Below are 15,139 nucleotides of genomic sequence, written 5' to 3' on the forward strand. Positions count from 1 at the left end.
TCTTCTCAATAGTTCACTTTTTAAATAACACTCTCCACTGCCACAGATTATAAATTAAAATCTAAACTTCGATTTCTGCATTCCTTAAATTACTTCAGGTAGGCCAATATAAACATACATTTACATATTTACAAAACTATACACATGCACTTTCACTACACCAAGGTTGTATACATATATATATTTATAAGCTGTACACACACACACACGCACGCGCGCACGCACACATAAGGTTTCGCCACACATATGGCTCCAGGAGTTAGCAATCCTACACTTTCCCTCCCTAACAGACCGTTTGTGCTTTTCAAGTCTATCAGCCGGATTTGCAAACAAATGCAAATTCTTCAGTGAGTGATTTTCAAATGATTTGCTTCCCGTCTGCAGTGGCTTCACGTCGTCCTGACCGGGCAGCTGCACCAGGCACTCAGACATTCCACAATCATAGGACAGTTTCACAATATGGAAAAATAAGTAGACACTTCTTAAGTCTGACCAGCAGCACGTCATAGCTGGACCGACAGTCCAGAATCACTCCAGAGTCTTATCTTGTATCAACAGCGCTGTTCTCAGAACAGCTGAATAAACATGAACACACTTCAAACTCCTTCCTGGAGTCAGAAAATGCAGATGGCGTGGTTCAAACTCGATCACTAAAGAGCTCCGTTTTTACCAAAAAACAACGAAAATCTAATTTTGTTGGCAGGTAGAATTTCACGACGTGCACGTTCCTGCCTCCCGAACAATGCCGCACTGTGTCCTCCACGCGCACGCGGCTGGACCTGCAGGCTGCGTGTTGCTGGGCACATCGGTTACTCCAGACGTTCTCACGTCCGGCATGTTTGTTGGGCCTGTAGATAATCTTTCAAAGTGACGTAATCCAAAAGAGAAGCGGTGAATGAGTCCAGGCTCGCTCGCTTTCACCTTTGCCAACACTAACAGACATGTTGAAAGTAGTTAGAACAGTAATGAGCCGTCTGTTTCTTCACTGCAGTTGTAAAAAGTATGTTTTTGGTTTTCAGTTAATGGGCTCTGTCTTCTTCAGTATGTTTAGTAAGTATGTGCAGTAATATTCAATGCGGCTCCAGTGTTTGTTGGTTAAAGGAGGTAAAATTGACCTGCTGGGCGGTCAAGCCTGCAGACCCCCTGATTTATGGTGGGTTTGGACTCATGGTGGAACATGACGAGCGTCCTGGAAAAGGGCCGACTCCTGGTTAACATTTATTCAGATTATCGGGTTTTACTGCTCCGGGCTTATCTGGACTCTACCTCCATTTATCAGATCTGGACCGTGTCAGTGTGGATTGTGTGCGCAGCTCCGCCAGTGTTTACAGTTGGTGGTCAGCCTGCTTCTTTTGTCTGAGCTCCTGTTTTCCCTGTCACATGCTGCCGCGTTTCCAGGCTGGCGTCCGGAGCGGAGCGGGGAACGCCTCGTTCCGTCCCGGTTTGATTGTTCTGTGTGCCGTGGATCGACCTCCATCACCTGGCTGAGCCACTCCGACTAACACCAGATTTCATTCTGGTCCATGTTTTGTAAATGCAGAAAGTGTTGTGGTAAATCATCTGCTGCAGCCTCTAGTGGATAACGTAGGAACTGCAGTTGCTCTGAATGGGATTGACTATTGACTGAAGGTTAACAGATTAAAATTTGAGTTTCATCAGGCGGTGATGAGAATTGGTGAAGATGGGATGAGCTGTGTTTTGGTGTGTTTTCAACGAATAAAAGCAAAACGAGAGGTTATTTAATTACCTGCAGACTTATAAAAGCGTCGCTGGCTGTGTTAAAGGGAAACGAACTGGAGTCCAGGTATGACGTGATGCTGCGTCAGACTTTCACACTTCTTTAAACACAGTGACATTTCAATGGCAAATACAATCTAAATATGTTTTAGATAAAGACAATCCCCGTAGTGATTAAACAGTTACACTTTTCTCCGCTCACTTTGGCCTAAAATAAAACTTTTATATGAACACTTAACAACAGTGGTAGTGTGAAACCTTTTGGAAAAAAAAAAAAGAAAAAGACAAATGAATCGTTTTCCCTCTTTTAAAAATCAGAGACACTTTTATGCATCAGCTCTTGGAAATGTCTTCTGATTTACTTTCACACTTTTTGAAAAGCATTGAGGAAGCTTCTATAAATATACCCAGGCAGCTCCGATAACCGGATAAAAACCTCTGAATATCTGACTCTATATAAAATTGGAGGGAGTGAAGTTGAGGTTCCTCCTCACGTGGTTTAAGTGCACGATGGCCCGGTCGTACGCGGTGTGCACCGACTTGCGGACGCTGGGCTTCTTCCCTTCCATCAGGCGCAGCTTGTCCACGGTGTCGTCCATCCCCAGCGGCAGCAGTTTGTTGCGAGGGAGCCACTGCCTGAAAGCAGAGCGGACGACTTGCTTTAGACCGGACAAATCAGAGCGGAATTCCCCGGAAGGTTTTTCCAGCTGGTCTGAAACTCACCAGGTCCTTTTGGTGTCGAAGAAGAGCACGAGGAAGAGCTTCTCCCCTTCCTCCGTCTCCCGCCACTCACCCAGTTTGAGCACCTCCACAGGAGGCACTGGGATGGGGATGCCGTTGTGGAGGAGGCCTTCCTGGGGCATGTCGGGATCCACAATCTGTAAGATTGCGCTGCGTCAGCTGCGGCACACTGAATAATTACTCTCCTCTGTGAGATAGAACAACACTTCTCTTCATGAACACTATGAGGCTGGAGCAGCTGGACGATGAGCTGACCAGTGAATACTTCAGAAGATACAATCTAACTTCAACCTTTAAAACGGGCATTTTTAACACTTTTCACCAAATGAAATTCATCTGGTGCCAAAAAACACGTCATAACCTTAAACTGTAAAACAAACACAAAACAAAACAAAACAGTTCACAAAGTTCTACATGCAGTCTGGAATTCATAAAGCTTCATACTGACTCTTCAGGGCAGGAAACGCTGACATTTTTAGCAGGTTTTTTTGTTGTCATTTTTGTGTATTTTGCCTTTTTTACTGTTTTATACATTTTAGGTATTTTTTTTAAACAATTTTTTTAATTTGTATTTTTTTTTTAGCTGTTTTACCTGTTTAGCAGTTTAAGAAATTTTAGCCTTTTCACTAGCCTTAAAAATTTAAGTTATTCTACTTTTTTTTCTTTGGTCACAACAAGTGTTTTGACTTTTGACAGTTTTTTTTAATTCTCATGGCTTTTTTAGGCCACAGTGAGATTTATTCTGAAGAAAAAAAAGGTCTGTTATAATAATTATATATCAAAAGATACAATTTTTAATTCCATGTAATTATCTAGAAGCTTTAAGGATCGTCTAAAGAGGAGCTGAAGAGCCACATGTAGCTGCAGACCTCTGATCTATTTTTAAAACGCAAAGTGACTCTACCCTAATCAGCCTTTTTTTTTTTTTTTAATTAAAAAATAATGTTTCAGTGTGAATTCTTCCTTTAACTTGAGTTTGCAGAGGTGACATGTTGGGAGTCTTTATACAGTGATAATTTAATCCCATTTACCGGTATTATATTGGAGTAAACTTGAATCTTGTGCTGGAGTGATTTATGTGTTTATTTGGTGTCAGTTGGGAGAACAGGTGGTTCTGTTCACGTGTCCTGAACAAGTCGCTGAAGCCCACATTGCTCCTGCTGGAGATATGAATGTGACTAAAAAGCTCCTGCAGACTGATTTTTAGTTCCACTGTGTGACACAGATTTCACCGCTCTGACTGCTACGACTTACTTCAACATACAAGATTAACAACGCTACTCATGGAAATAAATGTGGATGCTGAAGAATCCAGTTTGCGAGCTTTTATTTTAGTGCAGTGCTGGAGTCTCTTTAATTGTGCTTTTCTGCTGTATTTCTGTTGGTTATTAGCAGCTGGAGCTCACAGAGGTGGCGGTTTGTGAACCCTCCTCTCACTAAACGGCACAAAACTACAAAATAAAAGCAACGTTGACAGACTTTAGCACGACGGCACGCCTTTTGATTACAAATAGCAGCCAAAATGTAGTATATCCGTCAATTTATCTTGTACTGATTGTCAAAAAACAAAACAAACCATACAAGCTTCATATCAACCCAAAATATCAAACACACACAGAGAAATCTAATAACTGATATATTTACACAGTCACTCAGCTTCATCATGCACAACGGGAAAAAAGAAAGTCTTCTCACCATTGCTGGGTAGGATGGATATCCTCTGCATTTGGCCCAAACCAGGTCCAGAGGAGCCAGCTCGGTCTCACTGTCTGAAGACAGGGGAGCGGGACGCTCGGTGAACACCACGTTCCAACTCATTCATTTCACCACTGCCGACTTCAAACCGCACAGCTGTGTGTGTTTGTGTGTGTGTGTGTGTGTTGAGTGACGTGTGGCGATACGTACCAGAGCCGGAGACGTCTCCGTTCTCGCCGCTGGGAACTTTAGCCAAGGCGGGTTTACCCCGACTGCGTTTGGGAGGAGAGGCGCTGCAGACGAGAAGAGGCAGCAGTTCATATTTCATTTTCAACTGAGATATTAATGGCTTCCAGATTGGAGAAAAAAAACTGTAAAAACATGCATTTGACTTGATTGATTTGGTTGTATTAAAAAAAAAACATAACCAATTTGCAAACTACAGTGTCTGAATGTGAAACTTTCCACTGTTGCCATGGAAACAGGACTTCAAACAAAGTTAAATATTCTCAACGCTTTCTTAAAATACAATTCAGTTCATTCTCTTGCTCAAGGACACTTCAACACGTGGACTATTTGTCCACGTGTTGAAGTGTTTGAGAGACGATGACTTCCGCTTCCTGTGATGGCGAGCTCACCTCAGATTGGAATCGTCCTCTTCCTGGTCCGCGGCCGCGTGTTTTCCGTTCGTCAAACCTGGAAACAACAACAACGCATCAGAAAGCGCCTTTCTGGAAGAGCGGCGATGCTTGTCATGGAGTTGCTTCCTGTCTGTACCTTCTTCTGTGGGCGGCGGAGGAGGAGGTTTATTGGCGTCGCCGTCGGCGCCCTGGCCTCTGGAGCGCAGGTGGTGCGAGGAGGGAGACGGGGGCGGAGACGGGGGCGGAGAGGAGGCGCGTGGACTGGGAGGTAAGGCGGTCAGATTGTTCGCACTTGGTGACTTGGGGCTGTCCGGGCTGCTGTCCAGGCCGTTGGTCTTGGCCTCGGACGGCATCCCGTTCTGCTGCGGCGGCGGAGGCGACTTGTTCTTCGCCATCCGCGCTCCGTTTTTCGCCTTCTTGAACAGGACCGAAGTGCGGCGGCCGACGCCGACCGGAGGCAGCGCGGGGGGCGAGCCCAGCGGCGTCACCTCGTGGACCGCCTCCGGCTGCGAGGCCGGCGTTTCGCCGACCTCGGCCTCGTCTTCGCCCTGGCTCTTGCTGCCGCTGCGGGACGACCGCTGGCGCTTGTAGGAGCGTCCGGGCGACCGCCGCCCGCCGGTTACGATGCCCAGAACGGGAGGTTCGAGTGGAGCGTCGCCGGGCAGCGGCGACGACACGGGACAGGTGAGCTCTAAGACCGGCGGAGAGTCGTCTAAAGTAAAGAAACATGGGAGCACGATTACTTTAAAAGTGATTCATGTGACGTGTGTTTCAGGTGTGAGGCAAGAAAACTCTACCTGCTACAGAGTTGGACACTTCTTTCAAAGGTCCATTATCCACACTTGTTTTCTCCTTTTTCTTCTTCTTCTCTTTCACTTCTTCCTTGTCCTCCTCCTCCTCTTCCTCCTCCTTCTTTGGCTTCTTCTCCTCTTCTTCCTGCTCGTTGTCGTCGTCCTTCTTGTCGGTGCCGTTGACGGGCTGGGTGTTGAGCTGCTGCTGGTTCATCTTCTGCCTCAGCGAGTTGATCTCCCGGCGCAGCAGCCGGATGCGTTTGGTGCGTCCGCCGCTGGTTCTCATGGACGTGACCATGTCCAGTTTGTCCAGCAGAGCCTTGAGCTGCTCCTCTGTGGTCAGGTGCAGCCTGTTCTCCGGGTCCAGCAGGGAGTCGACTGCAGGGATAATTCAACTGTCATGAGGACGACGAACTTCCAAGGAGCACCAATCTTTTCCCGTCTGCTCTTACCGTCGTCCCACGTGCACTGGTGGAATCCGTGCTTGTTCGGCGCCTCGGGCAGATGCATCCCGGTGCTGGGGTCGAGGCCGATGCTCTGGGACTGCCTGTGAGCGTGACGGAGCACGGCTCCGCCCACCTCCCGCAGCTGCAAGGCCGTCCGGTGAAACATGGTGTCCTTGGAGTTGTACTTGAGGCAGTTGGAGATCATGAGGTCGAAGTCCTTCTCCAGGTCGCCGATGCAGCAGTAGGCGTGTCCCTCCAGCTTGGTGCGCATGGTGGAGAAGTCCATGGGCTGAGAAATAAACTCCAGGTAATCTGGGACCTCAGTGAATCATAAACATCAGAGAGTCAGCTGAGCCACAGTGAAGCCCGATCAGCAGCGCTCCTGTGAATTTCAGGCTGTTCTCTAACTTTACCAACCTCTGAGAGGTCGACGGGCTGAGAGAAGATTTTGGCCGTGTCCTTCTCCTGCAGCTGGTCCAGGGTGGATCGCATCAGCAGCAGCGCCGGGGTCAGCTTCAGCTCCAGGGCGGCCTGCTGGATTTTCATCTGTGGACGACAGTGTGGACGAACACGTGAGGGCGAGCAGGGTCAGAACAGAGTCGCCCGGCAGCCGGGTGCTCAAACATAAGGTCTGCGGGCAAAATCCAGCCCACAAGGTGGTCCAGTCTGACTCGTAGGGCGATTTTAAAAACTGCTCAATTTGGAGACATAAACTGTTTTGTTTTTTTTATCCAGTAGAGGGCAGTGCATCCGGTATACTTCATATATGGCATAGATGTACGAAATTGTGCATGTAATGAATGCAGAAGACGCAGAAGGCTCTGTCTGTATCTGTCCGTTTATTTAGAGTCCAGCATGTTTGGACTTGATGTTTCCATGACGACACAGCAAGAGTCGTTTCCATGTGGGGGGCTACAACCAGACTTTAGGGTACATTCCATGAGATTTTATTTTTCTTTAACGCAGCGCTGCTCAACAGAGCGATTGGAACCTTCTTCTATGAAGCGTTTAGAAATACAGAATATAGAGTTCTGATGAGTTGTTAGTTTTTTGAACCAAGCAAAAGACAGAAGAAAACTACTACAGTCGAACCCTGAACCCTCAGAACAAAAACCTGCTTCTCTAACCTCCAGACCACCAGTAACCCATCAACAACACATTAGATTGGTTTGGTTGGCCACTCTGGGAGATTATTATCTGGAAGCTGTGAGTATCTGAGGCAGCTGGTGAGCAACAGATGTTGGTGCAGCTGTTTTTGTCGTGGAGCTTCCTGGGACACTCACCTGTTCTCTCTTTAGCCTCTCTCTCTTCCGGATGAGCTCCACCAGAAGCCGTGCTCTCTCCAGGTCTTGTCTCAACTTCTGCCAGTACCGCAGCTCCTCTCTCGCAGCGCTCAGCTTCTCGTCAGGCTCCCGCTGGAGACGGAGAAGCAGGATAGAAGAAGAGGTAACACTTCTGCTTCAGCTTAAATGTGTTCAATGTGTAAACTGAGAGGTTTCAAGCATTTAAAAAAAAATTTAACTGTGACAAATGAAATCTCCTTACTTAAACATCAGATTAAATTAAATATTCTAATATTTCATTTAACATTTCGTGACTTATCAGTCAAAGTCACGAGGAAGTAAAGACGAAGTGTGGCAGTAAATGGCTTAAAGAGATGTCATAAATCTAAACTATTTGGAAGTTTCACTGTTTAACATTTTTTATAGAAGCAATAAACCTTTCCAATGTGTGTTTTTTTTCACCTCTACAGGCTGTTTTTAGTATGATTTGATTGAAGCGGCAGTGTTATTGCTCCTCTTTTACCTGCTCTTAACAGTCTGACTGCTAAAAGGAGCAGAGAGGGAATACATGAATATTCATAACTCTTCACACACTCGCACCCTCAGCAGCAGTTAAGTGGTCTGCATCTACAACTGTGAACGGCCGTGTGGACGCGTGCCACCGATTTTTATCAGCCGCCGCAAAGTGTGATGTGTGGACGTATGTTTGATTTCAGAGTGTGAGGAGGACTCGACAGAGGTGCGAAACTTGATTTCACTGATGTGCCTGACTCTGATTTCATCTTCAGGATCACCGTTGGGCCTCTAATGTGAAGCAAATATTCCAGATTAAATGATCAAACTGTGCAAAGCTTCATAAATTGTTGATCTGCCAGAGACTTCTTCAGGCAGTGTTGGAAAATATGTGCTCAAGCAGATGATCAGTTCATGTCCAAACCATGTGAAGCTTCCTCCCACTCTTTATTTCATATGGAGTAATGTTGATGTTTATATTTTGTTATTTCTATGTTGTATTTCTGCTCTATGGTCCAATTTTGACAAACTTAAACTGACATCTACCATGAGGGAAGTCAGAACTGTGTTCAGCGGCACATGAAGCAAAACCCCGCGCACTTAGTTTACACTCGTGTGTGAAACCGTAATACTTTCTGCGTATTTGATAAACTTGCTTCTGCTTGTATTTGTTCCAGCTTTAAATAGTGCCGCATCTGAAAAGAACGTGCATTTGTGGGATGAGCAGCAGAGCTCAGCCAGATCTTCTCTGTCAAACAGCCAAACCGAACCGCCGACACAGTGTTCCCCTCCTACTCACACCCTGCTGGATCCCTTTTATCAACATGCTCGTGTTTTTCACGTTGGCGCACGCAGCACGACCAAACTGAGCCTGCAGGTGTTCAATTTGCATTGTAATCTGCATTGCGAGCGTCTTCAAGCCTGAGAAGCTGCACCTGAGAACAGCCGGAGCTTTTCACATGACTCGGACGAAGCAGCAGAACTGGCTGGAGGAGATACGTTCATTGGTGTCATTCACATACTCAGCTCTGCTGCTCATCCCACAAATGCATGTTCCGGATGAATATTTGCCCCACCTGCTCCGCTGCCTTGTGAGCCTGTAGATGGGAATGAAGCCGGCGTATTAAAGGCATCCCGTTTCGAGACTGTCGTTTCAGTAGCCAGTAGTTGTGAAGCCTCTGCATGAACTGATTCTTCCTCTGGACGTCGACTCCTGTGCAGATCTTGTTCAGCCTGTGCAGATCAAACGTCTCCGTTACACATTAAAACCAGTGTGAGAAATTACACCAACAAACAGCAGATCAAATATGTTCAGCGGTGAAAGAAACACATTAATAATCCATGAATATGACTGAGTAGTGTTTTCAGTTACTTGAAACTTTTTCAATTATGGAAAAGTTCTCATCAAATTTATACCATGTCATCTACTTAGCCACTACTTCTACTAGTAGTTAAAATCACAAGTGACTAGATGATGTCCAAAACTTATATTAATATCAAAACATGTTGATCTGCATGTTTTCAGCCAATATGTACTTTCACTTGACTGTGAACCTAGAAAATAAAAGAATACTTTCTGTAATCCGACTTTTCTTTCTGTCACATGTTGATTTGTTTTCCCTCGAAACATTTCATATAACTGAATGTTTGCACAAATCAGGATTGACAAACTAAAGTGACAAAATTATATTGACTGATAAAGGGAACAGACATGAAGACATATAGCCTCAATAATTTAAATATGTTAACACCACACCTGTGTGAGGGAATCTGAGGCACCAGCAGCACAGGAACAGTCGAGCGGCGCGTCGACCCTCCGGATCCCTTCGTATTCTTCTTCTTCTGACCTTTGGTGGGCTTCTTGTTTTGTGGCGAGGGGGGGCTTTGTGTGTACGACCTCTGCCCTCTGTTGCCTCTGCCCCCCACCAGTCTCCCTTCCACCGACTCGTCTCCCGAGCCGTCTCGCCGAGACCCGACGGGCGAGTGATGCTCGCAGAAGGCGGTCTTCTTTACGGAGAAAGTGGTGCCGTTGACGCCCGTCTCGCGGACCGGGTCTATCTTCATGAACAGGCCGGCCTTCTGAGCGCAGGTGACGTGGAACGCCCTGTAGCAGTTGGCTTTGTGGCACTGGATGGACGCCCCCCGGCCCTTCTGCTTGCACAGGTAGCAGGTGAGCTTCCAGCGGGCGGGCGGGATGTTCTTGACGCCCTCGACGGGCTCCAGGAACACAGTGTTGGCAAAGCACACCTCTGGGATCCATATGGCACAGACAACATGAGCCCAGCGTCCATCGCTCGTCTGTTTGAAGGCACCTCCTCGGTTGGGACAGAGCACACAGTCTACGGGGCGGGAGGGGGACTGCAGGCAGCAGCGGCACAGCCACTGGCCCTCGGGGACGTAGGGCACGCCGTAACACTCCTGGTGGACGGCCAAGTTGCAGATGTCGCAGAACAGGATGACATTGCTGTTCAGACACTCGTCGTCCAGGCAGACGCAGCAGAAGGCGTCCTCGTCCACAGTGCTCTGGGACAGGGCCTGGCTGCGGGACTCCAGGATCGACTCCCTCTCCAGGCGGTCAATGAGCAACTCGAAGGTGTCCGGAGGTACCGAGGCGTGGCCGTCAGACACCCGCTTCTGGTTCACCATCTCCAGCCAGGCCAGGTCCTCCTCGTCCATGTCGTACTCCGCCACGCTGTCCTGCTCCTCCCCAGACTGCTCGATGTATCGGTAATAGGCCGTCGGGAGAGGCGGCGCCTCCGGAGGGGAGACTGAGCTCAGCAGGCGGAAGGTGGGCTCTGGGAGAGGACTTTGGTGGGACGGGTGCTGGAAGGAGTAAGTTGACGTGTTATGCTGATGTGAGCTCGACCGCTGGTTCTGATGAGACGTGTTTTTACCGCTCCTCCTGCTTTTACTATTCGGGGGTTTCCTCCACGACTTGACTTTGCTCTGCGTTTGCTCGCTGTTCTCCTTGTTGCTGTTGCACTCGGCGATGTCCTGGGCCATCATCTCGTCCTCGGTGATCACCGGCAGAGGATCTGTGATGTTGATGCGATGGAGCCTCCCTTCCAGGTCCACCTCCACTATCTTCTGGGCCTGAGCGTATGTCAGAGTCTCCCTGGAGGGAGAGAGCTGCAGTCTATAAGGCGAGGGGGGCCGCAGCTGGCTGGACGATCCCCTGCCCCGTCCTCTCCCTCTGCCTCGACCCCTACCCATGATGAGTCCGCTAACAGCTGTCTTGCATTCCCACCGCTTCACCTTCTGCATGGGATGTTACACCACCTCCCTAACAAACACACAGAGAGGAGGAGCACATGTTGCATGTGATCAGTGATTTGTTGGAAGGTTTGACAGGAGAAAGACAGAACTTCTAAAGTTGAAATCATTGCATTTATTTCAGCCACATAGATTTCAACATTTTTTAACATTTGTACATATATACACAATTACAACACGGTTCATGTATTCAGTACAGCTATAGTGTGTTTAAACAGTAATCATGTCAGAAAAAGAAGAAGCGAACCTTTTTTTGACCCTACCCCTTTCTCCATATCTCAAATGACTGTTTAAGAAGTTGGTAAACTTTCCACACAGTCATGGGCAACAGTGATTATGTTTCACTTGGGGTGTTTGTGTTCAACCTGTACATGGCATGACCTGCCTTTTGCTAAACATTAGCTGATATACACTCATCAGTAATACAATTACGCATATCATTGAGTAAGCAACTATTTTTCTGGCCAAACAGCCCTGATTCATTGATGCATGGACAGCACCTCTGAAACTCGCTCCGATCAGGTTTCAAATACAAACAAAACCAGAACTAGTTTAATGCATTTCCATAAACTGTTTCAAATCTATCAGAAAATTGTCTCAAATATGGCAAAACTAGTTTGAAATTCATCTGCAGTATGGACCAAATCTCAGGTCTTCTGAATCTGTTGGATATCTCTTGTGTAACACAGGCAGCCTTCACCCCCCCTCCAAATGTATAAATGCTCATCCTTGACCCTGCCGCTGCTTCACCACATTTCTTTCCTCGAACCACTCCAACCTGAGAACACCCGAACGAAGCTTCAATAGCAGTGAACTCCTCAGAGTTCCTGCTTCACAGTCAGAATATAACCAAATCCAGTCAGTAGGTATCTTCTCTGTGTGTAGTTTGTATGTTTCCTCTGCATATGTAAAGATTTTCTCTACAGTTTAATCCCACAATACAAACACAAGCTTTTGAGATAATCTGATCATTTGCCAGAAGTTGCGAGAGTGTGTGTGTGTGTGTGTGTGTGTGTGTGTGTGTGTGTGTGTGTGTGTTAGACTGTCTAGCGTCTAGACAATTCTGAAGGGAACTGAGAGAACCCAAACATAAGCGAGGAAGCAAAAGAAAGAAAGCAAACAATTTGAAAGGAGTCTACAAATAAACAACAATGACAAATAATGGCAGTAGATGAAAATGAAATAATACATGATCATAACGGACACATGAAATTAATGTCTTGCAACAGCAGAAAACCACAAAACATAAACAAACAAAAACAAAAAACACTCAGGTGAAAAACATGCTTTGAGGTGACTCGGCTTCCTGTGATTGCCTGTAGGTGTGAATGTGAGTGTATGAGGTCTGCCTGTGTTTGCTCTCTGATTGATTGGAGTTCAGTGTCCTGCTTTCACCCACAGTCTGCTGGACTCGGCTCCTCGCAGCCCTGCGTGGATGGAAGACAGAGGCTGGAATAATAGTAATATATCTGCTGATGTTTGCAGTCTGGAGAAAAGATTGTTGGGGAATATATAATAAAGTCTTTCATTATTTTTCCAATCACATCCAACATAATTGTAAACACTCTGCCCTCACAGTGTTTTTTTTTTTTTTGTCCGTGTACCCTTCACACAGTAACTGCCCTACAGAAGGAGGGACTTTACCCCATCACAGTAATTGCCCCGCAGAAGGGGGACTGCTCCTCCTGCAGAGGAGGGGTTACTCTGCAGGAGGGGTCATCTGTGGTGCTCTGCCGTCTCGACACCCCGCGTTACCTGACGCGCTCTTGTTGCACAGACACAACTACAGAAACTTGTATTTTGCTCGCATGTGCGTCCCAGCCGCCTCCTCATTGGTGCGTGCAGCAGGCCGTCGCGCGGACGCTCCTCTCTCTGTCCAATCACATCTCACCTCCGGGTGTATTTCCCCCCCTCCTTGTTGCTGAGCATAGTTCGGTTGAAGAGCGCTCAACACCAACCCGAGTATCTAACATCTGTCAGCCATTTTAAGCGCACAACAGCAGACAACGCTGCTATTGCAAGTTGATTAGCAGCTTAATTACACATGCAAACAGCACGCAGAGAGCAGACGCACTGAGTGCACCGTGCCCGAATGCACACGTTATTTGCATGTATACATTAGATAGGGAGCCAGCACGTCGTGCAGCGTTTCAGGCATTGCATTGTGCTCCAGACCTCTGCAGAAACACCGTCTTTTTTCCCCACTGCTGATAACGTTACCTCGGTCGGACAGGACACACGGACGTCGTGTGACAAATACGGCGGAGTTCCCGAGCAATGCTAGATACGCTGAGAGCGGCGGACTGGTTTACCTTGTTCGGTCGTCCTCTGCAGTGCCAGTGCCAAACAGAATGAGCGCACCTAGCTAAATGTCAGCTAGTGACGGACTACAACCCGGGCGGACATGCTAGCCGTTAGCTCAGCTAGCCGGCGATTTCAGGAGCGTCATCTTCAGCAGTCCGCTTCGCGGCCGCGGCTCCGCTGCGACACGCAAACGCGACCCGGGCTCATTGGTGTGGTTCAAACCTTTCACACGGAGGTGGTTAGCAACTCTGGGGCAGCAAAATCCCGAAGATATCAAATTAAAGTACCAAGGATGAGGCTAAATATTCAGTCAAGATGGCTTGAAAAATACGCCCCTTTAGAAAAAATCCGCTCAGCCAATCACAGGCCTCTGCTGCACCTCGCGCACAACGCGCACCGCGCTCTGATTGGTCGACGGGGTTAACCGAGTTCACCGGTCTACCTCTGGAGCTCGTCTGAGGAATAGCTGATGAGAAAAACAACGCGACATGTCTTGCGCGCCTTCTGGCATAATCTAGCGCCTCCAGATAATTTATTGTAGCTTTAAACTCACCTGTTGAGAGAAACATAAGGCAGCCTGGGGACGCTGAGAATGACAATATAAAGCGTTTTAACTACGTAAAAAAATTGCATCCACATTTGAAAAAAAGAAAAAATCTACATTGTTCTGGACATATGGAAAAACATATATATTTCTGAGCTACCTCTCCTTAAATGTTTGGATTTATTCTTCACAACATGATTTAAAAGTTCTAACCTTCAAGGTTTACCAGTAGGGTTAAAATATGAAGCTGAAACTTCGTTAAATTTGCTCTGTAATGTTCAAAAACAAAAAGCACATTGAATGAAGTCTGAAGAAATATGACACTACATTCATATATAGGAAATTCAGACATTTCTGCATTTTCGAATTTGATAAGATAATTATATATATATATATATATATATATATATATATATATATATATATATATATATATATATATATATATATATATATATATATGTGTGTGTGTGTGTGTGTGTGTGTGTGTGTGTGTATGTGTATATATATATATATATATATATATATATATATATATATATATATATATATATATATATATATATAAAACGGACAGAATTACTGATTTGGATTTCTGCCGATATTGTTCTTATAATTAAATTTCTGTAATGGTGTGAAACTTAAAATAGTTGATTTGAAAACAAACTCTGCTTACAGCAGTTTTTTCCCTCTCTAGTTTTCACCTTAAGAATGAAATGCAGTAAGAAAAAGCAGCCACGTGTTCGCATGTCATCTCCATGGTAACAGAGCAAATACCACCATCTGCTGGAAAAGGCTGAGTGTTTTTTACCATTGAAGATATTTATCCATATCTTGTAACTCAAAAAATTTTGAGAAATATGTTTAAAAAATTGTGAACTTGATGAATTTGACTGAAAACTGAATGAAATCATCTGTAAAGTTAATTAACCCATATTTAATTGCCAGTACAATGTAAATGACATACCAGATGACACAGTTCGATTTGCTGTGCTTGGTTGCAGTATGTGATTTAGCATTGTTTGGCTGAAATATGAAAGGTCAGTCTACTTTTCAATTTTTTTCTCAAGCAGCTTCATATGATCAGACATGCAGGCTTTTGAGCAGTCTGCTGATAACAAGCAGGATGGCCTCTTTCCTCTTCCGTTTGGAGGATACGACTTTTGTATTC

The 15,139-nt window shown here is 46.1% G+C and overlaps 1 protein-coding gene across 2 annotated transcripts; it reads right to left on the minus strand.

Moving 5' to 3' along the window:
* Window positions 1–76: 76 nt before the first annotated feature.
* On the minus strand, window positions 77–13,752 carry brpf3a (bromodomain and PHD finger containing, 3a). Of its 2 annotated transcripts, none has more exons than XM_030091095.1 (13): window positions 13,433–13,752; window positions 9,604–11,130; window positions 8,924–9,080; window positions 7,335–7,466; window positions 6,469–6,597; window positions 6,058–6,340; window positions 5,612–5,983; window positions 4,951–5,526; window positions 4,812–4,869; window positions 4,384–4,466; window positions 4,174–4,247; window positions 2,461–2,615; window positions 77–2,373 (listed from the first exon to the last, which is right to left on the minus strand). In XM_030091095.1, the coding sequence occupies exons 2-13, from the start codon at window positions 11,109–11,111 to the stop codon at window positions 2,190–2,192; spliced, it is 3,711 nt and encodes a 1,236-aa protein (XP_029946955.1). In that variant the 5' UTR covers window positions 11,112–11,130; window positions 13,433–13,752; the 3' UTR covers window positions 77–2,189. The 2 variants fall into 2 exon arrangements, with proteins under 2 accessions (XP_029946955.1, XP_029946954.1); XM_030091094.1 differs by having other exon boundaries at window positions 6,058–6,370.
* Between the last annotated feature and the right edge of the window lie 1,387 nt (window positions 13,753–15,139).

This window comes from Salarias fasciatus, chromosome 5 (genome assembly GCF_902148845.1).
Source record: "Salarias fasciatus chromosome 5, fSalaFa1.1, whole genome shotgun sequence".
Taxonomy (NCBI): Eukaryota; Metazoa; Chordata; class Actinopteri; order Blenniiformes; family Blenniidae; genus Salarias; species Salarias fasciatus.

What these genes read in the sequence shown, in the direction of transcription:
- brpf3a (XM_030091094.1), bottom strand. Translation starts at nt 11,111, where the DNA reads ATGCAGAAGGTGAAGCGGTGGGAATGCAAGACAGCTGTTAGCGGACTC. An exon ending in GAGGACGATTCCAATCTGAG is followed by an intron (nt 4,467 to 4,811) that starts GTGAGCTCGCCA and finishes TCTCGTCTGCAG; the next exon opens with CGCCTCTCCTCCCAAACGCA. An exon ending in TTCGACACCAAAAGGACCTG is followed by an intron (nt 2,374 to 2,460) that starts GTGAGTTTCAGA and finishes CTCTGCTTTCAG; the next exon opens with GCAGTGGCTCCCTCGCAACA.